The sequence below is a fragment of the Gorilla gorilla genome, chromosome 10, assembly GCF_029281585.2.
Source record: "Gorilla gorilla gorilla isolate KB3781 chromosome 10, NHGRI_mGorGor1-v2.1_pri, whole genome shotgun sequence".
NCBI lineage: Eukaryota > Metazoa > Chordata > Mammalia > Primates > Hominidae > Gorilla > Gorilla gorilla.
Genome location: NC_073234.2, coordinates 119,380,752 through 119,403,933, shown reverse-complemented (window position 1 = coordinate 119,403,933; position 23,182 = coordinate 119,380,752). Strand labels below are relative to the sequence as shown.

General features: G+C 40.9%; 1 protein-coding gene across 2 annotated transcripts; it reads right to left on the bottom strand.

Annotated features, from left to right (window-relative positions):
* Positions 1-41: 41 nt before the first annotated feature.
* On the bottom strand, positions 42-23,112 carry TDG (thymine DNA glycosylase). 2 transcript variants are annotated; one of them, XM_063694262.1, is made up of 11 exons: positions 22,803-23,001; positions 20,897-21,014; positions 11,810-11,952; positions 8,792-9,033; positions 7,902-7,971; positions 5,925-6,060; positions 5,641-5,723; positions 5,470-5,564; positions 3,950-4,121; positions 3,162-3,287; positions 42-1,958 (listed from the first exon to the last, which is right to left on the bottom strand). In XM_063694262.1, exons 3-11 carry the CDS (start codon positions 11,898-11,900, stop codon positions 1,816-1,818), a joined length of 1,158 nt encoding a protein of 385 aa, XP_063550332.1. In that variant the 5' UTR covers positions 11,901-11,952; positions 20,897-21,014; positions 22,803-23,001; the 3' UTR covers positions 42-1,815. The 2 variants fall into 2 exon arrangements, with proteins under 2 accessions (XP_063550332.1, XP_018893920.2); XM_019038375.4 differs by lacking the exon at positions 20,897-21,014 and having other exon boundaries at positions 22,803-23,112.
* Between the last annotated feature and the right edge of the window lie 70 nt (positions 23,113-23,182).

Here is a 23,182-nt window from a genome sequence, read left to right as displayed (position 1 = left end):
ACCACTCAGTCTTGCTATAGAAAAAGCCCGTAACTTAAGGATAACAATTCTTAATATCTTTTATTGTAAAAGCCATCAGACTTTCAAATGAATTTTAAAATCTTTCAATATTAGTTAATGAAAAAGTCTCACACTGTCATGTACAGGATATATCAACATTTACTACTCATCTGTCATGTTAGGAAAAACATCATTATTACACGCTTGGAAAATCCTCAAACCCATCCCTAGTGGATGTCTGTCATAATTTAAAGGGTATTTTCCCCATTCAAATAAAACAATCTCTTGTAAAGCTACAATAGTTATATACCAAAGCAATACCTAGTTACATGCTTTACACAGTCCCGTGAAAAAATAATTTAATTGCTCCTAATCCCTGATGCAAGGCACTTCAAAGCACCCGCACAAAACGTCCATGTAAACAGCAGTACAGTACATCATTTAAATAACATAAATGACTTTTACACAGCTTGACCTAGGAAAAAATAAAATCCATCATAGCCACAGCTAAAATGCATGTTAAGATTCACAGCAAGAATTTGTTTCTCTTATTATAAAGAGAAGAGCAATCATATAACCTCCTGGGGGTGAGGGAGACCTCATAAATATTTTATATTGATTGACAAAACAGCATGCTCCCTGGGTATGTATGAAATCAGAATATTCAGGAGTAACTGAGAGGATGCAAATGACATTTCTTAGTACCCAGCTTTAGTATCTACCAGACCTGGTAGTCTGGATTATTTGTAGCACCATGGAAAACTCATTAGAAAATCACAAAGGTATATACCTCAACCTTTCCATGAGGTTCATTTAATTTATAGTAACAAACAGCCATGATGCAGATAAAGAATCTTTAAAATTATTGGCTTACTGGATTTACCTAGCAAGAAAAATTCTATATTACTTATTTTAGTACATCTCATGTACATAAAGCACCAGTTTAAATGAGAGTATCAAATATCTCCAGCATCTTTTTGCTTAGCCTAGAAGTTCATTTCTTATCACTTTCCATGGCACACTCTTAAAGCCAAGGAAGATAAAACTAGAATGGTTATAAATATGGAGAAATTCAGTTCCTTCCCTATCATATTTACATGTCTCAAGTAAAACACAGATGAGTGGCAAAAGGTCTACTGCATTCTCTGGAACCTGCCACCCCAGAGTAGTTACTGGCTACTAGAGGATTAACACACAGGGCTGAGCAGGTCAAAGCCAGGGCTCTGTCAGGTAAGGGCCAGTTTTTACTACTGAGCAACTCACAAACACCACTGGTAAAGCAAAGAGGTCTGAGTGTGCATATAGCTCAGGGAACCCTGAGTTTACCCTTTGTTACCACTAACAACTAACAAATGAGACTCCACTGAGGCTTAACTTCATATACAAAAATCAACACCTTTGCCTCTTTGACAGTGGTAATTATTAGCATGCCCTTCTTAGGTATAAAAGGGATAATGGTATATCTAGGTTTATGCACAGTTAAGAATCAACTATAAATATTCAGACTTGTATTTTAAAATTACAGATTAAAAGTGACTCCCAAAAGAAAATCAATTTCTTCATAAATGAAATATAGTATATAAAAAGCTGGAATGATGATTAATTCAAATACAAAAGCTAGTATACAAAAACCCTACTTTTTCTTCCAAACTACTTAGGTTCATACGGTTCACACTACCACACAAGTGTTCTACATTACAATTACACCACTAGAGTAAAATACTAATAAAACACTTCAGTTAGCAAACTGAGGTTCTACTTTTTGACAACTGCATTAAAACTGCAGCATTTAAGCAGAGCTGAGAAGCACCATTCTTAAGCATGGCTTTCTTCTTCCTGTTCTTGTGTTCCACAGTGATTATTAAAGGAAGGAATTTGGTCTGTAAATGACTGGGTCATCCACTGCCCATTAGGAATGCCACTGAAAGCTGATTCTCCTCTTAACTCCACGCTCTCAACTGCCAGAAAAGAAAAACAAAGTTAGTTTATGCCATTTAGAAATATTTGCTTTTTTTAAAATAGAGACTGGGTCTTACTCTATTGCCCAGGCTGGAATGCAGTGGCATGATCACAGCTCTTTGCAGCCTCAAACTCCTGGGCTTGAGTGATCCTCCCATCCTAGCCTCTCAAAGCACTGGGATTACAGGTGTGAGCCACCATATCAGCTTATTTGAAGTTTTTTTTTTCTTTTTGAGACGGTGTCTCATTCTGTCACCCAGGCTGGAGTCCAGTGGTGTGATTTTGGCTCACTACAGCCTCTGCCTCCCGGGATGGAGTGATACTCCTGCCTCAGCCTCCCAAGTAGCTAGGATTGTACCTGCCACCATGCCCAGCTAATTTTTGTATATTTTAGTAGAGGTGGGGTTTCACCATGTTGGCCAGGCTGGTCTCGAACTCCTGACCTCAAATGATCCACCCACCTCAGCCTCTCAAAGTGCTGGGATTACAGGTGTGAACCACCATGCCTGGCCTGGAAGTTTTAAATGCTCAAAGTAGGAGATTTTAACAGTCTAGTGAAGGAGAATTATTATTAAAATAGTTAAGCAAGCTTCCTGAATACAACTGTTAAGTTTCTGTTCTATTTTCAGACACAGGACTCATTTGTTATTAAAAGAGGAAAATGCAACTAGGATGGCCTAGAGTTCATGACTTAAAGAAAATGCACTGTAGGCCGGGTGCGGTGGCTCATGCCTGTAATCCCAGCACTTTTGGAGGCCAAGGTGGGCAGATCACGAGGTCAGGAGATCGAGACCAACCTGGCTAACATGGTGAAACCCTGTCTCTATTAAAAATACAAAAAAAATTAGCCGGGCATCGTGGCGGATGCCTGTAGTCCCAGCTACTCGGGAGGCTGAGGCAGGAGAATGGCGTGAACCCGGGAGGCAGAGCTTGCAGTGAGCCAAGATCGAGCCACTGCACTCTAGCCTGAGTGACACGGCGTGACTCCGTCTCAAAAACAAACAAACAAAAAAGAAAATGTACTGTAAATGTCTGTGTAATTCAACGTGAAATAACCATCAATTTTTCGCTATTAGTCACTAAATAAAATTTCATATTATCATTCCCATTCTTCAATAATTTACTCTCCTTCTATTAAAATTTTCCCCCCAATCCTGACCAAACCGTCTTTGAAAGGAATACACATGTGGAGGGAAACATACTTAGCCCATTTGAAGAGAAGCCGCAAGGTTCACTGTTGCATGGATTTTCTCCGTAAGCACCACCATATGCTGCCTCATAACCTGGATCATATTTTTCTTCCTTAACAGCCATCTTCTTTGCATCCTCTGTGAGGAAGGTAAAAAGGATTTAAATCTGATTTTGTACAACAATTTTAAAAGTAGCTTTATTCAGAAATCATGAACAATTCTTTTTCTTGAATATTCATATACACTGAGATACATCTCTATTAATCTTTTAAACTTATAGCATATACTAAATAAACACATAAGAACTGTAAAAACTGCTTACGTTCAATTTTACGTAGGGTACAATATTTCTTACATCCCTCTGCTCTGGTACTCTGCAGGTGAATTATCTGCAGAAATGCCAGAGTAGAGGGAAGACCTTGGTAAAAGGAGATTTTAACAGTGACTAATATTCATTATCAGAGCACTCTGGCTGCGAATATAATTGTTTTCTTTTTTCCTGCTTTTAAATCCATAAGATACTTTCTGTAATGTGTGTGTGTGTGTATATGTGTGTCTATATATATACACACACACACATATGTATACGCACACAAGTGTATACACACATATATGTATATAGACATACATGCGTATATATGTATATAGACATACACACATATATATATACACGTGTGCATATATGTGCACACATATGTATATGTGTATATGTATATATGTATATGTGTGTATATATGTAAGTATATATGTGTATATATACACACACAAAATGAATAAAAGGAATGAGGACAGTAACATACCTTGGGCAAGCTGTAGGTCAAATGTATATTGCACCTCTTGAACGTCCATATTTCGTTCAATGCCTTTCAACTGATCTCTTAAGTCCTTCAGTTTTATGTAGTAATGAACTTTGTCTTGGGCTCGAGGAAACTGAGCACATCTTGCACTGGATGATGGCATAACATAGCAGAGCTAGAATCACAACATTTTATAATTTCAGAAATCTTATAATTCTATTGAATTCACTCATATTGAGATTAGAATATTTGTCTTTATTTGGGTTAATAACTTGATACTTAACTACATATAAATATATGTAAAAATCAATAAAAGTAGTTGCGTTTAAGTTTGAATTTGTAATACTGACTTATTACCAAGTCAGGAAGTGAAAAATAATGAGCCTCTGCCTAATGAGCTGCCTCCTGGGTTCAAGCGATTCTTCTGCCTCAGCCTCCTACGTAGCTGGGATTATAGCGCATGCCACCATGCCTGGCTAATTTTTGTATTTTTTAGTGGAGATGGGGTTTCACCATGTTGGCCAGGCTGGTCTCGAACTCCTAACCTCAGGTGATCCGCCTGCCTTGGCCTCCCAAAGTGCTGGGATTACAGGCATGAGCCACCATGCCCGGCCTCCAAATGACATGTAACAGAGAATGATACAGTACTCTACAGGAAGTAGTGAATTTGTACCATTTTAACCAAGTAGACAAAGATGGGCCTTTATTTAAGCAAAAACCAATGCTATAATAAAACTCATCAATTGCATATTTATAAGAAATTATGAACAAAAACAATTTTAAAGGAGAAGTTTAAATATATTTAGGTGGCAGAAACATTTTTAGGTTTCCACAAAAACCTGGCAGCAAATTAGCTTCTCCATCGGTTAAAATGTTGTATATACAACATGTAAATCTGTGCACTGTGTTGTTCTTTAAAAGTTGTAAATAAAACCTAAAACTATATTTAAGAAGCAAAATTGGAACCAAATGCCTGCAGAAGCTCTGTAGAGAGGACAATTTGAAAAACACTGTTATTTCATGATGACTTTGTGTATAAGACAACAGTATTGAATGCCAGTTAGGTTGGCTGGAGGCTTGTCTGGGTTGTATTATTTATATGGCTCTAAAATGAAGTTGAGCTAAGATATATAAATGGGGCAACTGGTTTTCCTAATCAGGATCATGTCTGTGTTTCCATGTTTGTTTCACAACTGAGTACGAGGGCTAAACCATTTGAATTTGACAACTACATGCCATTAAATGTATTCTGAATGTAGTATATGAGCCAGTTCCTCTCAATATTTTCACTGAATAACAACATCAAGACATTTAGCTGACAAATGTTTTTCTTTCTAATAAACCCTAATAGTATTTGAATTAATTTACAACTATTAGTTAAAGCTGATGTATAGACATTATTCAACAAAATACAGTGTAATTGTTTTGCATGGTATAAATCACAATGGACAGGACAAATAAGGAAATTATCTAGAAAAAAATTCACATTTAGCTGATTTACAAATTCAATTTTAGGGACTTACAGTTTCTGTGTCTGGAATCTTATGGGGCTGAAGCCCAAATTCCAAGTTCTTAACCTTTACTCCAAAAACTTCTTTACTAAAAATTTCATAAATACCTAAAATAAAATACAAACATATTTACATTGCCCATAATGTTAGCAAAGAAAAAAAAAATTTAAAAGTAAATCTTACATTTTCCATTAAACACTGCTATTCGTGGCTGATATTTCTGTAATTTCTGTACTAGAATACGTCCTCCTTCACGAAATTCTTTACTAAAATTGAATTAAAAAGTAGTCAAAAATATAAATATGGCAATATTTATAATATGCTAAATTCAGATAGCTTTCAATGAAAGAGCATATTGTACATTTGTTGAGCTCAGCTTGAACTAGATACATATGATGTTCCTAGACTATTTGGGGCACCAGCATACTCAAGGTTCCAACCCATAAAAGCAAATGCTGTGTACTTACCTGGAGAGATCTTTGCTGCCGGGCGTGGTCCTTTCCACCATGTTGGTAAATCCAATACCATACTTCCCTGGTAGAGTGTGATCATCCATATGGTTCAGCTGGACCTCACTGAGCCCTGACATAAACAAACACTTCCCTGTAAAATGAAAATTCAGTTATTTATTTTTTTTTAGACAGGGTCTCGCTCTGTCACCCAGGCTAGAGTGTAGTGGCACAATCACGGCTCAGTGCAGCCTCGACCACCGAGACTCAAGCAATCCTCCCACTTCAGCCTCCTGAGTGGCTGGAACCCCAGATGCACACCACCACGCCCAGCTAATTTTTGTATTTTTTGTAGAGACAGGGTTTCACCATGTTGCCCAGGCTGGTCTTGAATTCCTGGGCTCAAGTGATCTTCCCACCTCAGCCTCCAAAATTGCTGGGATTACAGGTGTGAGCCACAGCGCCTGGATTTAATCATCATAATTATCTTGCAAGATACTATTATTATCTCCTTTTCACAGGGGGTTGAGGCAAATGCCTGCCCAAGAATATATAGCAACTCAGTTTAGGAAACTTTGAGACTATTTTGCTTTACAATTGGTGATACCACCACCTCACACATAAACATACAGTACTAGACTAACAACACTCAAACACCCTGACAGTGAAGAAAGTCAAAAGTCCAAACTTCCCTAAAAAAGGAATTTTTTAAAATAATAGGGACAATATGTTATTATTAGTTCCAAAACCACATTACTATCAGTTGCCCTAAATGTTTTGAATGTTACTATTAGATAATCAATTAGAATTTCCTGAGGGTATACTGCATACACTGATCTATTAGGCAGTATAAAGTAAGATGATTTACATACAAGACAACTTATATAGAGAAGGCAATGCAACAGTAGTTACGCTTGTTTTTTGTTTGTTTTCTTGTTTGTTTTTGTGATACAGGGTCTAGTTCTGTCACCTAGGCTGGAGTGCAGTGGAGTAATTATGGCTAACTGCAGCCTCAACCTCTCAGGCTCAAGCAATCTTCCCAACCCAGCCTCCGTAGTAGCTGGAACTACAGGTATGCACCACAGCACTCAGCTAATTTTTTATTTATTTTTTTGTAGAAATGAGATCTTGGTATGTTGTACAGGCTAGTCTCAAACTCCTGGCCTCAAGTGATCCTCCTGCTTTGGCCTCCCAAAGTGTTGGGATTACAGGCGTGAGCCACCAGATCCAGCCAACACTTGGTTTTAAAACTTACTCTAAAAATATGAGTCTTTACTACTATTTTATGCTCTCCTAGAAAATAATCACCAGAAATCTGGGAAAGTTAGTATTATGTCTGCACTGCCACAAAGATGTACTATACTATCGTTACTATGCCTATAGATAACAACTTTTAAAAAATCATTTTTAAAAAGTAATACAACTTGGCTGGGCGTTGTAGCTCACGCCTGTAATCCCAGCACTTTGGGAGGCTGAGGTGGGCAGATCACCTGAGGCCGGGAGTTCGAGACCAGCCTGACCAACATGGAGACACCCCGTCTCTACTAAAAATACAAAATTAACCAGGCGTGGTGGTACATGCCTGTAATCCCAGCTACTAGGGAGGCTGAGGCAGGAGAATCACTTGAACCTGGGAGGTGGAGATTGTGGTGAGCCGAGATCGCGCCATTGCACTCCAGTCTGCGCAACAAGAGCGAAACTCCATCTCAAAAAAAAAAAAAAAAAAAAAAAGTAGTACAACTCATTAGAAACAATTCAAACAAAAGAGAAAGTACTCTTATTCACATCCCTCCATTCTCATAGACTAAAATGTTAACAGTAACATATCATTTCAAACCCTCTTATTTTCATGTACAGATACACACACAGAACATGAAACACAAATGTGTATTTACAGTCTCTTTCTTTTTAAAAACACAATTGGTTTTTCTGAAAAAACCTGTTAAGAAAGATACCTAATTTAAAAGTAAATTAATTTAAAAGGTAACCACTTACAAAAATGGTTTCCAGGTCCAGGGTAATGATGCCCTTTGTAAGCAGCCATTAGTCCCGGGTTTATGCCAATCTATAAAACAAAACAATTAGACATTTCATCTTAAAAAGCAGGACCTAAGCCTTAGCGTTTCTATGGAGGAGTGGTGGACAAAATTGAGTTGATTAAAATACAAATTTAATTCAGCATCATAAGCAATATCATTTATCAATTACTACTCTTGATCTGAACAAAATATTTCATATATGGGAAAGAGATTTTCTTTATTTTAAAAGTTTTGCTGTTATTTTAAAAAACCAGTTTGACTTCTTTATGATCCCAGGCCTCTCACCCTCACCAACTGGGCTGCTTTGAGTTTGGAAAGAGAGGTCCTGGAACAATCAATCTGAGCCCATGTCCAGCCACAATTCTGGTCCTGAACTTTCAACAAGAAGCTCGCTCCACATCACCTACACAATTGTTCACATGCTGATGTTTCTTACAGTTACTGAGAAAAATAAGAGCTTAAAATTAGTGCTACCATTTATCAAGTCTCCACAGGTATCATTCAGTTGAAGTGATTCACATGGATTCTCTCATTTACTTGCAACCCTATCGGGGGGTGGTATTATCACCCTTGGTTTATCAATGAGAAAACCGGTGTTTAGAAAGGTTAATAAGGCTTATCCAAGATTATACTTGTGACAGGATTTGAACCCAGACAGTCTAAATTTGGAGCCCACCCTCTTAAACACTCTCATATAACACAACCTCATGAAGGTGACACCATTTACCACCAAAAGGATTCTTAGAAATGGTCCTTTTCAGCAAAATGCTATTTGCAAGGACAACTGTTAAGTAAAGCTGATCCCCCAATACTACTTATAAAATCCAATGAGGACAAAGATCTTACAATGACAATGTCCAGATTGAAGGTCAAAATATCGGGGAGAGTCTTGGTCAGAAGTTCAGCTTCTGAAACACCATTAAAACGGTCTACTTTTCTTTTTACTTTAAATGTGTCTGTAATTTTTTCTTGTTTTTCCTTTGATTTTGCAGACTTGCCAGATTTTTTTGACTCAACAGGTTTTTTGGGTTCCACTGGTTGTTTTGGTTCTGTTGTTCTGGGTTTTCTTTTTCTTCCTTTTGGAGCCTCTGAAATACAAATAATTTCCGGAAATGCAGAAAATCTTAACTTAGAAACTTTAGCAGCTTTCCCAGAAAAGTTACCCAACTAGCACCTTTTGTACCTGTCTCCCCAAAATTAAGCTCTTACAGTCCCAACATGAGTCTCCTCTGCAATATCTTCCCTTTCTTTCTCCCTAGAACTGGGTTCATGCAACCCCCCATGCCACTCTCCTTCCCCTGCTAGCTGTTCATGGGAAGAATAATCATGGACTATTATTTTCGACACAGTATTACTTGGCATCTTAACCTCCTCAGGGATACAAAGTATCTATGTATCATTTTATATAAATTCTAAATGTAAATACATAAATAATTAAGTAAACAAGTGTAAGAACAGAAAAATAGAGAAACAGGAAGGAAGGGAAACATTTTAACTCAACTTCCCCGGTAGAAAACCACAAATGGGCCAGGTATGGTGGCTCATGTCTGTAATCCCAGCACTTTGGGAGGGCAATTTGGGAGGCCAAGGCAGGCAGATCACCTGACGTCAGGAGTTCAAGACCAGCCTGGCCAACATGGTGAAACCCCCGTCTTTACTAAAAATACAAAAATTAGCCAGGCATGGTGTCGTGCACCTGTAATTCCAACTACTCGGGAAGCTGAGGCAGGAGAATTGCTTGAACCCAAGAGGTGGAGGTTGCAGTGAGCTGAGATCATGCCTCTGCATTCCAGCCTGGACAACAGAGCAAGACTCTGTCCAAAAAAAAAAAAAAAAAAGAAAAAAGAAAAACACAATGGCTTGTGGGCTTGTTTTAGAGACGAGGTGTATATTCTGTTCCATACATAGTTGAAGAGGGGAATTTAGGGGTGCCCAGGATGACATCTCTGGGCTGTCAGTATTTTTCAAAAGGCAAGAGGAGGGATCCAACCTCAGGACGTAAAGCAGTTTCTCAGCCTCCACACTATTGACATTTTAGGTTGCATAATTTTTTGTTGTGGGTGGCTGTACTGCACATTACAGAATGTTTAATAGCACCCCTGATCTCTACCCACTAGATGCCAGTAGTAACCTGCCAGTCTTGATCATCAAAAGTGTCTTCAGACAATGTCAAATGTCCCTTGGGAGGGCAAAATCACCCTTGATTGAAAACCACTGACCTATAGTTACCCAACAGGAAGCCCTGATTTTCTTACCCTTAATTATTTAACATTTCTCCTCACTACTCAGGCCTCTACCCTATTCTACTCCTCTTTGGCGTTTCCCCAATCAAGCCTGGCAGGATACAGGCAGTCAGTCCCTCCTCTCTTCTGCCTCACATTGTCTTAGCCACTCCCTATGCCAACAGATCCACCATCACTGGCATGTAGCTGGGGAAGTCCTAATGCGGAGGCAGAGTTATTAGACGTGTTCCTGCAATCATAAACCGAAACCCTGAGCACATTTCTCATAAAATACTGTTACACTGGAGAAAATCATTAACTTCTCTCCAACCACTCTCCCACCCCTGGAACCTATTATTTTCTTCTAATTCTCTGTCTTGGTGAATGGCACCTCCTCCAACCAAATGCCAATGCCAGAAACCTGGTAGTTACTTCTGGACTCCCTTTTCTCCCCCACTACCCTGCCATGCTCCCCCCAAACACATGAAACCCATTAGCCATGGCTAGGTAATTCTACCTCCTGTTTCCTAATTCTTTCTCCACCCCTTCAGATCCTCCTCAGTGCTCCCCTAGATTATTCAAACAGTGTCTCTAATCCATCTAATCCACTCCTTGACTCCAAGTTTTTTTTTTTTTTTTTTTTGAGACAGAGTCTCGCACTATTGCCCAGCTGGAGTGCAGTGGTGCAATCTTGGCTCATTGCAGCCTCTCAGCCTCCGCCTCCAGGATTCAAGCAATTCTCGTGCCTCAGCCTCCCCAGTAGCTGGAATCACAGGCGTGCGCCACCATGCCTGGCTAATTTGTGTGAGGCAGGGTTTTGCCATGTTGGCCAGGCTGGTCATGAACTCCTGACCTCAGGTGATCTACCCGCCTCAGCCTTCCAAAGTGCAGGGATTACAGGTATGAGCCACTGTGCCCGGCCTGCCTCCAAGTTCCGACTTGTTGTCTACCAACCAATCTATCTTCTCTAATATTTCCAGGCTAATTGGTAAAGCACCAGTAAAGTAAGTCATCCCTTGCTTACATTCTCTCAACAGCTCCCTATTGCCTTCATGATAGAATATAAATTCTTTGGGATAAAAAACAAGTTTCAACTGGCCCCATCCAGCCTCATCTCTCACCATTTCCTTGTTATATCCCAGACTCCACGGACACAGAATTGCTCTGTTTCTGGCCATGCCATGCTTATGTGTGTCTGTGCCCAGCCTGTGTAGCTCCCTCAGCCTGGACATGTCCCTACTCTGATCTTTATGGGGATGAAGCCTCCACATTGTTGGAGTTTCAGAGCCCTGGTGTTATTTCTCTGCTCTGGGAAGCGGCCTCTGAGCTATCAGTCTGAGTTAGAAGCCAACCCCATAAGCTTTCAGGGCATTCATTCTATGCCCCTCTTCACTACATATTGTGCTGAGCTGTAACGTGTATTTACTTATTACTTTTCTCTACTAGATTATGAGATATTTTTGGGCAGGACCCATGTTCTTTTATTCCCCAGAACCTATCAGTGCTTAGCACATACTAAGTACTTAAAAAGTGGATTCGACTTTTTAACACTAAAATAGAGCTAAAATTCACCATGAAACCCTTTCTCAAATAAGCTGGCTGATCCGATGTTGAATTTTCTAAGCTCTCATGGTGAAACTACCTTGCACTGGTTCCTGAGCAGGAGCTGGGGCTGGAACTTCTTCTGGCATTTGCTGTTCATTCACGACTGCCATATTAGGAGCTTCAGCCATCAGTTGTTGAAATGGAAACGTATAAAAAGCTTGAGCTTGCTGAAGGGAATAGCTGAAAGAATAATGAAGCATGAGACGTAATGATAAAATTACCCAAATGTAAATCCAAATGATCAGCTGTACAAAAATCTTCAGTACGGTATTAAGTATTTTGTAACCAGACTGAAGTATTTATTTAGAGTGGATTACAGAGGAGAGATCTAGTCCTGTATGTACATGTTCACCAACCTTTACTGAGTGCTTACTAACCAACCATTAACTCTTGCGCTGTTTAAATGATAAGATGTGTCACTGATAAAACTGATCAGTCCTGTCAAGTCAGCCCATACTTTCTCTGAAATAAGATTTGAGGGAATTTTCTAGTAGACAGACTTGAAAGGTCTATCAACCCATACAGGGTTAAGATGTCCCCAAATACAATTTGTGCCCCTACTTTCCTTCAGTATTTAATTTCCTGAAGATCCCCTCCAATCTAATTAAGATTCTCTTTTAGTTTATTTTTATTTGCCTGTTTACTTATTTTTTCATTAGTTTGTGTGTGTGTGTGTGGGGGGGGAGACAGGGTCTCCCTCTGTCACCCAGGTTGGAGTGCAGTAGTGCGATCTTGGTTCACTGCTACTTCTGAGGTGGGAGATCTCAAGTGATCCTCCCACCTCAGCCTCCCAAGTAGCTGGGACTACAGGAGCGAGCCCCAATGCCTGGCTAATTTTTGTAATTTTTGTCTAGACAGGGTTTTGCCATGTTGGCCAGGCTGGTCTTGAACTTCTGAGCTCAAGAGATCTGCCCATCTCAGTTTCCCCAAGTGCTAGGATTACAGATGTGAGCCACTGTACCCAGGCCTATATTTGATTTTTACTGATGGTGGTATTTTTGTTTTGTTGGGGCTAGGGCTTTTTTTTTTTTTTTTTTTTTTTTTTGCCACTGCTATGGTTTGAATGTGTCCCCCAAAGTTCATGTGTTGAAAACTAAATCCCCAATGCAAGTGTTGAGAGGTAGGACCTTTATGAGGTGACAAGGCCGGGCACAGTGGCTCACACCTGTAAACCCAGCACTTTGGGAGGCCGAGGAGGGTAGATCACCTGAGGTCAGGAGTTCATAACCAGCCTGACCAACATGGCAAAACCCCGCCTCTACTAAAAATATAAAAATTAGCCGGGCACAGTGGCATGCACCTGAAGTCCCAGATACTAGGGAGGCTGAGGCAGGAGAACTGCTTGAGCCTGGAAGGTGGAGGTTGAAGTGAGCTGAGATTGTACCACTGCACTCCAGCCTGGGTGACAGAGCAAGATTCTCTCTCAAAAGAAAAAAGAAATGGTGATTAGGTCAAGAGGAGGGCTCTGCCTTCATGAGTGGGTTAATGCTATTATCACAGGAGAGGGTTCCTGATAACACGATGAGTGGATGAGTTCAACTCCCTTTCCTATCTCTCTCTGTCACAAGTGCTGCCTCACTGTGTGATTCCTTCTGCCATTTTATGATGCAGCAAGAAGCCCCTCATCAGATGTAGCCCCTCCATCTTGGACTTCCCAGGCTCCAGAAGTAGGAGCCAAAAAAACCTCTACTGTTTATTAATTGCCCAGTCTATGGCATTCTGAAACAGCAACACAAAATAGATTCAGTCACTAAAGAGGAACATGAAATGGATATTTTGTAAACATGTGTTGAATTTATGAAGGAAAAAACCTCTAAACCTCTCTTCTGAACACGATTTAAATTTTGTTCAAAGTATTCTGTTCAAAGGAAACAATGTGGGCTTTCAAAGAAAACAATTAAAAAAAATACTTCTCATGGCCTTAAACCACTATCTCATGGTGTTGCTATTAGCATAAAACCAGAGAAGTAAACACATATTTGATGAAAGTCAAGTTACAGCAAATGCCAAATAATGCCATTAAATAGGCAGGAGAAGAAAAACGGTAGAAAATAAAATGGAAAAGTTTGCTTTACTATTTGGAGAGGAAAGTCATGCTTTCTTTTTCTTTTTCTTTTTCTTTTTTTTTGAGACGGAGTCTCGCTCTGTCGCCCAGGCTGGAGTGTGGTGGCGCGATCTCGGCTCACTGCAAGCTCCGCCTCCCGGGTTCACGCCATTCTCCTGCCTCAGCCTCCCGAGTAGCTGGGACTACAGGCGCCCCCACCACCACGCCCAGCTAATTTTTTTTTTATATTTTTAGTAGAGACAGGGTTTCACCGTGTTAGCCAGGATGGTCTCAATCTCCTGACCTCGCGATCCACCCGCCTCGGCCTCCCAAAGTGCTGGGATTACAGGCGTGAGCCACCGCGCCCAGCGAAAGTCATGTTTTCTACGGCAAGATACTATACTAATCAGTTTTCATTCTCTGTGTTATTCATTGAAAGAGAACAGGAAGCTCAGAAAGCAGATTAAAAAGGGAAATGAGGCCAGGCACGGTGGCTTATGTCTGTAATCCTAGTGCTTTGGGAGGGCAAGGCGGGAGGATCACTTGAGGCCAGGAATTCAAGAGTGGCCGGGGCAATATAGCAAGATAGCTACCTCCACAAAAAAATTTTAAAACATTAGCTGGGCATGGTGGTACATGCTGGCAGCCCCAGCTGCTCAGGAGGGTGAGGCAGGAGGATTGCCTGAGTCTAGGAGTTCAAGGTTACAGTGAGCGATGATCACACTGCTGCACCCCAGCCTGGGGGACAGAACGAGACTCTGCCTCAACAACAACAACAACAACAAAAGAGGGCAAATGAGTACACTTTAAATGGATGAACTATGTAGTATGTAAATCATATCTCAATAAAATGGTTAACAGGAAAAAAAAAGGCAAACTAAAGCATTTCCTGGATAAGCTTAAATGGCCTGGGGAAACAAAGGGTAACAGACCACCCCAAGCGGCTGGGCTAAATGTTGGCAGCTCAAGATAAACAGAAGCCCAATCCCAATGGACAAACCACTGGAGAGGCATTTCCACTTCCAGCTATCTTTAAGGGTAGGTTGGTAAAGCAAAGATTAAGAATGAGTGAGAAAGAGATTAACCTGTATCATAAGAGTTTTATTTCTTTTATTGTTCACAAATTACATAAAGTTATGATCAGGTAAACTATAATACATTAACATGAGAAAATACTATGCAGCTACTAAAAAATTAAGTTTATTTATATTATGTAAAAGAACAGGAAAGAGTTTATATATATTTTAAAACGCAAAAGAATACAAAATAGTATAACTACGGCTACACATAAGGGAAAATATGTAGACAGGGACTAGAAGTTAAGATGTGGAACCATGCTTAGAAGCATACCTGGCACAAAGTAAAATGTCCTTTTTTTCCATAGTTTTCTTTAATATTATTAGTAGCTCTATGCAATAAATTGTTAAAATATTGGTTGTTCAACATTTATGATTTAAATATTCTAATGATGAGTTGGATATGGCTAGGTTAGATCTGGAAGTCTTGAGCAGTGGTCCTATGGCAATTCTAACTAAAGAAACTGCAAGTTCTGACTGTGGTCAGTGGCAGCTTCCCGAGATTCTAATAGCACCTTGATTTAGCTTGAATATATAGAAACAAAGACATATGGTGACAATAAATGAGTGAGCAAAAGAATACATGAGATGTGGCTGGGCGCAGTGGCTCACGCCTGTAATCTCGGCGCTTTGGGAGGTCAAGGCAGGAGGATCACCTGAGGTCAGGAGTTCGAGACTAGCCCGACCAACATGCAGAAACCCTGTCTCTACTAAAAACACAAAATTAGCTGGGTGTGGTGGCGCATGCCTGTAATCCCAGCTAGTTCGGGATGCTGAGGTAGGAGAATCGCTTGAACCCAGGAGGTGGAGGTTGTGGTGAGCCAAGATGATGCCACTGCACTCCAGCATGGACAACAAGAGCGAAACTCCGTCTCAAAAAAAAAAAAAAAAAATGTATGAAACGTGTTTTTACTCTGTCACATGGTCAGGAAGGCAATCTACCTACCACTCTCCCATGTTTCTTACTACTGCTCTCAGAATTTCACATGTCCCATTTTGAGCACTTCATGAAAATGCAAACTGAAAATACACAAATTAGGGAGACACCGTTCACATTACAAGAGGATTCTTTACTTTAAAAAAATTTTTCAAAACTTTTAGTATAGTCGGAGGTCATTAATCATCTTCAGAAATTCTGGGGTTCAGAAGCTGAAAATCAAAATTCTAGAAATCACAGTTGGCTGAATAAAAAGTGAAAAATAAAGAGGAAAAATAATCTGAACTTTTATATTAGGTATATCAAGTTTGAAAGAAACCTAGAAACTTATCTATAATAATGATATATCCCTTAATCTTTCTAAAAATGGACTGTGGCATTTTACAAAAAGTTAAATTAGAACAGGTAAAGGAAAATAAACCTATGGAAAATCAAATGTGTTAGTTCTGAGGAATACACTATCTTCGAGCATTAAACTTAGCTTGTTTACCTCAACAGCTGCCTAAAAGCCAGAATAAAAGATGGTGGATTACAACATTCTTATTCCTTGGCAGAAGCAAGCATTACATCTACCCAAAAATCTTCATAAACTTGAATGCTAGTTAACTAAACAGTTCTGGATAACTGGCCGGACACAGTGGCTCACGCCTGTAATCCCAGCACTTTGGGAGGCCGAGGGGGTTGGATCACAAGGTTAGGAGTTCGAGACCGGCCTGGCCAACATGGTGAAACCCCATCTCTACTAAAAATACAAAACTTAGTCAGGCATCGTGGCATGCGCCTGTAATCCTAGCTACAGGGAAGGCTGAGGCAGGAGAATTGCTTAAATTAGGGAGGCGGAGGCTGCAGTAAGCCAAGATCGTACCACTGTACTCCAGCCTGGGCGACAGAGCAAGACTCTGTCTAAAAAAAAAAGGGGGGTTCTGGATAATTTTATCTTCTATTATAATAACAACTAAATGTATAAGCAGCATAAACCTGTTTCAACCTCAGTGTGAGGATATTTCTTAAATACATTTGTGTATGCATAATGATCGTTGCTACTTTATAATCCAGAACTCTGCAATGTTTCTGAGCAATAACTCTATGAGAAGGACAGTAACAAAGAGCATTTAGTCATTTATCCTCTCGGAGTATCCATTCCCTCACCATGAAAATGCGGAATTAGATTCAGTGATTTCTACATATGTGGACAATGTATAGGAAATAGGACTAGATCTGTCTAGACTCAAAACAGACCCCAAAGACTTTCTACTTTGTATAACTTCCTGATGTTAAACTTACAAGCATGATTGATTTTATTTCTCTTTGTTCACTTTTCTTCCCCCATCATTTATCTTACTCTCAAATATTCTTCACTACCTCTCTCTCTCCCTCATTTTCCTGTTTACCCCTTTTTCTCTCCTAGCCTCCATTTGCACTTACCTTCTGTTGAACTGCAGCACTCATAGATTGTTTTTCTGTTGTTTTTTGTTTGTTTGGTTTTTGAGACAGAGTCTTGCTCTGTCACCCAGGCTGGAGTGCAATGGCATGATCTCGGCTCACTGCAACCTCTGCCTCCTGGGTTCAAGTGATTCTCCTGCCTCAGCCTCCTGAGTAGCTGGGATTACAGGCACCTACACTGGGCTAATTTTTGTATTTTTAGTAGAGACAGGGTTTCACCATGTTGGTCAGGCTGGTGTCAAACTCCCGACCTCATGATCTACCCCCCTTAGCTTCCCCAAAGTGCTGGGGTTACAGGCGTGAGCCACTGTGCCCGGCTAGATTGTTTTCTTATAGCTGCCTGGAACTGATGAACTGCGTACAGTCATCCTTTAGTTACTAATCAATCTTTCTAAAAATGGACTGTGGTATGTACCTAGTTTTGCATACATGGGGGACTGGTTGTAGAACCCCTCACAGACACCAATATCTAAGGATGCTCAAGTCGCTTGATATAAAATGGCATAGTATTTGTATATAACCTATGCAGATCCTCCCATATACTTTAGATAATCTTTACATTATTTATAATACCTAATACAATGTAAATGCTATGTAAGTAGCTGTCATCCTGCATTCTTTTTATCTGTATCATTTTTTAATGTTGTTATTTGTCTTTTTTTCCCCAAATAATTTCAATCCACAGTTGGTTGAATTCTTAGATGCAGAATCCATAGATATGGAAGGTCAACTATATTTTCTGATAGTCTTTCTCAAAACACACATACACACACTCCACGCATAGAGTTCATTAAGAAGTCCAGTTAATTCCGATTTGCTCTTTTTTTATTTTTTTAATTATTTTTTTTTAAGAGATGGGGTCTCACTCTGTCACCCATGCTGGAGTGCAGTGGCATGATCATAGTTGGCTGCAGCCTCCAACTCCTGGGCTCAAGTGATCCTCCTGCCTCAGCCTCCTGAGTAGCTAGGACTACAGGCACACACCACCATGTCTAGCTAGATTTGCTGTATTTCAAAAAACTAAATTTTTAAGGTTTTCTCTAAAATTAATGACTCCAACTTCTTTTATCTTCAATTATTTTACACTATTTTAGGGATTTAAGTTGATTTTTTCTTTTTTAAGAGACAGGGTCTGGCTGTCACCCAGGCTGGAGTGCAGTGGTGCTATCATAGCTCACAGTAACCACACACACCTGGGCTCAGACAATCCTCTCACCTCAGTCTCCTGAGTAGCTGGGACTACAGGTACACGCATCTATGCCTGGCTAAATTTTAAATTTTTTGTAGAGATGGGGCTTCACTATGTTGCCCAGGCTAGTCTTGAACTTCTGGTCTCAAGTGATCCTCCCACCTTGGCCTCCCAAAGTGCTGGGACTACAGGTGTGAGCCACTGCACCCAGCCTAAGTTGCTATTTTCTAAATACATTTTATTATCTTCACTTAAAAAAAAGCATACACCATACTGAATACTTACAAAATAATGAACAAGGCTAAATAATCCAAATGTCAACTAAAGGGGTCTGGTTATGTAAATTATGATGCGATAGCACCATAACTATTATTCCATTTGGTATTGCTAGATGGAGGTCTGTGTATTCACCATATGTACAGTCTACTAGAAACTGTAAATATAAAGATTTAGAATAAGCCAGTCCTCATACAGTATTCCTCAAATAGTATAATTCCTCATGTAGTATGATTTCAAATTTCTTCATTTTTTGGTGCTCGGAATCAAACAAAACTCCAGATAAAGCCTCATCAGCCCGAAACTGAGCAGGGCTACCAACTTGCTCATTTTGGAGACAAACTGCAGAACCCATGACACTAGCTATACTGGCACCCCCATTATACTGTTGATTCACACTGAGTTTTCCATCAATGAACACTGTCCTTGTATCACTTCTCCCTCATTCCACACTTTATCACTGATTTTTCTGCAGCTGAGTATAGGATTGTGCCTCTTCTTTGTAAAAGATGATTCACCATTCCAGTCAGTCTGGATTTATCTGGACTCTGATTAAATCAATCAGTTAATTCCACAAATTCCTCCCAGGCTTGGGTCACTCACAAATTTTATCACCATGCCATCAGCACCCTGACGTTAAGGTACTGAAAGGAACAAAGTTAGGGATAGAGATACATGGCATATGAGTACAGACCTCTCTTCAGTCTGCCTGATTCTTTCAGTAGTAAGCCAGGTTTTTATTTCACCTAACTGGATTGCCATCAGTCCATCTCCATCTTGCTCACTAAGAGAGGCAGTAAAGCACATTTGCTAGCTAGAGAAGCAGACTTTGAAGCTAGGTCATCTGGATTCAAATTTCAACTCTCCCATTTACTAGCTCTGTGGGCAAGTTCCTTAATCTCTTTATGCCCCTGCTTCCACATCTGTAAAACGGGAATAGTACCTAATAATTGGTTAGGAGCATTAAGCTAGTTGGCCTATGTAAAACATCCAAAACAGTACCTGTATACAATAAATTTGCTATAATAATGACTACTGTAGGTACCTCCTGCCAGCATCCTTCTGATGCTGCCTGTCTAGTATAGGTCTTGCTTTCTTTCTGAACTGATACTGTAGTGTAGTGGTCACTAGTTATGCCACCACGCCCAGCTAATTTTGTATTTTTAGTAGAGACGGGGTTTCACCATATTGGCCAGGCTGGTCTTGAACTCCTGACTTCAGGTGATCCACTTGCCTTGGCCTCCCAAAGTGCTGGGATTACAGGCGTCAGCCACTGTGCCCGGTCAATTAGTTTCTTTTAAAAATGCTCAGTAACCATTGATAAGTAAAAATTTTGTTCAGGATCAATGTCAACAGAGGACAGACTCCACCTCTGGAAGAACAGGAACCCACGTGTTTATTTCCAGGCCCCTTACATTTGCTACAAATCCTCAAACACTGCTTTAATCTGGCCTCTCCCTTGAAACACAACACACGCAGGCCAGGGCATATGATTCTGTTAGAACACCTGAAACTTCTCCTAAATGCCTTCATTGGTGTTGAGCTTTAAGTCTTACAGATATTCATTCTGCCATTTCCAGTCAGACAATCATTTTGCTAACATAGGAGATGTAAAATCCAAATCAGAACAAAGTACTTAGGTGTTCTGTTGTCTGCTGCCACCATGCCAGTAGACTGGGGAGAAAACCCAAATCTTTTTTATTCTTCTTGTTGTCAACATCTAACCAAAACAGTCCTTCCTGGTCTCCTTTACATTTCTATAAAGTCTACTCTCATTCAAGGGTTAATCTTTCCTGTTGGTATTCTTAGTGGTCCATGCTACTCTCTTCCAGTTACTTTTGATTTGGCATCCTATTTTCCATCTTCGGTAAATGTCTTTTTCACGCCTGAGGTCACTGGAAACTCCCCAGTACCCTTAGAAAATTCCTCTTTTATTCCTCTCTGGTTGACTGACTGTAAGCACTTTCTAAGACTCCTGAACTATTTTGCCATTGAAATAAAGTCTAGGCTGGGCGCTTTGGCTCATGCTTGTAATCCCAGCACTTTGGGAGGCCAAAGTGATCACTTGAAGCCAGGAGTTCAAGACCCGCCTGGCCAAAATGGTGAAACCTCGTCTCTGCTAAATATACAAAAAATTAGCTGGGCGTAGTGTTGGGTACCTGTAGTTCCAGATGCTTGGGAGGCTGAGGCATGAGAATCGCTTAAACTCGGGAAGCAGAGGTTGCAGTGAACGGTGATCGCACCACTGTAATCCATCTTGGGCAACAGAGTGAAACTCTGTCTCAAAAAAAAAAAACAACAAAAAAAAAGTCTGTATTCATGGAATTTGAATTTTCTATTTTGAATATCTGAAATTAGTCTTCTAAAAAAGTCGGCTGGGCGCGGTGGCTCACATTTGTAATCCTAGCACTTTGGGAGGCCGAGGCAGGTGGATCACTTGAGGGCAAGAGTTCAAGACCAGCCTGGCCAACATGGTGAAACCCTGTTTCTACTAAAAATACAAAAATTAGCCAGGCCTGGTGGCAGGCGCCTGTAATCCCAGCTACTTGGGAGGCTGCGGCGGGAGAATCGCTTGAACCCGGGTGATGGAGGTTGCAGTGAGCCAAGATCCACCACTGCACTCCAGCCTGGGCAACAGAGCAAGGCTCTGTCTCAAAAAAAAAAAAAAAGTAAATTTATTTTTTTTCACATCCCACATTACATTTCTTGATTAGCACAGTCAAGGGTGACAGAGAACTACTCTCTTAAGGATTACCTGGGGTCTGAGTCATTTCAGAAGATTACACAGAATTTTCCACAGTTCCTGAAGGTGAAAGCTTTTCAAGGCAAAATAAAATCTGGTCTACAGCCTTTTGGATGAAGTCAGGCCGACATATCACAGCTTTGAGCTAAACAGTGTATTGAAGTCCTACTATTTTGCTGTAAGACCCTGAATAAAGTCTTACAATGTGTAATTTATTCTTGGCCCAAGTTTCAATTCTGCTCTTGAGTGAGGTTATGAGAGAGAGATTTCCACAAATTTTGGTGAATTCTCTTATTTGTAAAGTTCTTCTGGGAAAGAAGTGGAGTAATTTATTCCAGGACTTGATCCACAAAGTCAAGATAAAGTCCACACTTTGTCTACATATATCTCTTTTCCTAAACTCTAATTTATTTTGGTTAGTGTGCCCTTTCATGTAACACCAATTCTCGGCATGTCAGAATCAGATTCCAGACACGCCGACTTTACAGACATGAACAGGCCCATATAAGTCCCTTGTATTGCCTAAATTCAGCTCCCATTAGCCACTGAGAGTCAGGATAATTCTTCATTAGGCATAGGTTTTTTTCCTTTTAATTTCAATGTAAATCATCACTCTTTATCTTTTAAAAAAACTGTCACCATATCCATTTTTTAAAAATTTAGTTTTCCGCCAGGAGTTCAAGTCCCTAAATCTCTTGCTTTTGCAAATCCTTCTCTTGACTCCCCCAAAGGACTTTTTAAAAACGGATTCTTAAGATCGTCCCCAAGGCCACTGGAAAACTCAAAGGTCATTTTTAGATTGACTACTCGAGAGTGGTATACATATTCCCACAACAAAATTATCTAACCCGTGACCCTTAACGTTGCTTTCAGTAGGCCTTTGGGGTGGGGGGAAGCCGCAACAAATCAACCAACTTTAAAAGGAAAACTCCTGGAGCTGGAAATGTTCGACACTCATCTTTACAGCTCTCTGCGTGGTAATGGAGGGTGAAGGAAAACCCTTCTAGCCAACAATGGCATCCAGGAAGACACATTAACCAAAGACTGCTGAATGCTTACTAATATATTTTATAGTCAACTGGTCATCGCGGGGAACCAAAGAAGGGTCCAGGTGCACTAGGTAACCCTCAGAGCAGCCCCGACCTCCACCGCCACCGCCGCAGCCAGGGAAGGAAAGGCCGACCAAGCCACAGTGCGCACGCGCGGCCCCGGCCTTTGTATTCGGGCCGGGATTTAAAAGACCCCTGCGTGCGCGCGCTCGCCAGCCAGCCTGCCCCGCAGTGAGGGGCGCAAGGGGGGGGCGGAGCTGGCCCCGGTATTACCTGCCCGCGTTCTCCGCTTCCATTCCCCGAGGCCGCTGATGCGGGCGGCTCCACCTGCCAGGCACACGGGCAGCCGGTCTCTGTAGTACCGCGTGGTACTCACTGCGGTAAGACAACCCCAGAGAGCTGGGCCCGATGGCTGGCACTACCCAGACAGTGGCTGGACTCAAGCTCCTCCTCCACGTTTCTACCGTCCCCCACGGACCCCCTTTCTGTGCTGCACTTCCGCCTCCTCGGAGCCAAATCCCACGCGTACTGGCCGTCACGTGATGCAGGACAGCCCAATCACGCTCACCCCCTTCTCGTTGGGCGCCCCAGCTCCGCCGCTTGGCCTTTCGGGAAGGGTGGAGGACCAGAAGACGGGGACAAGGAGCGCTCTG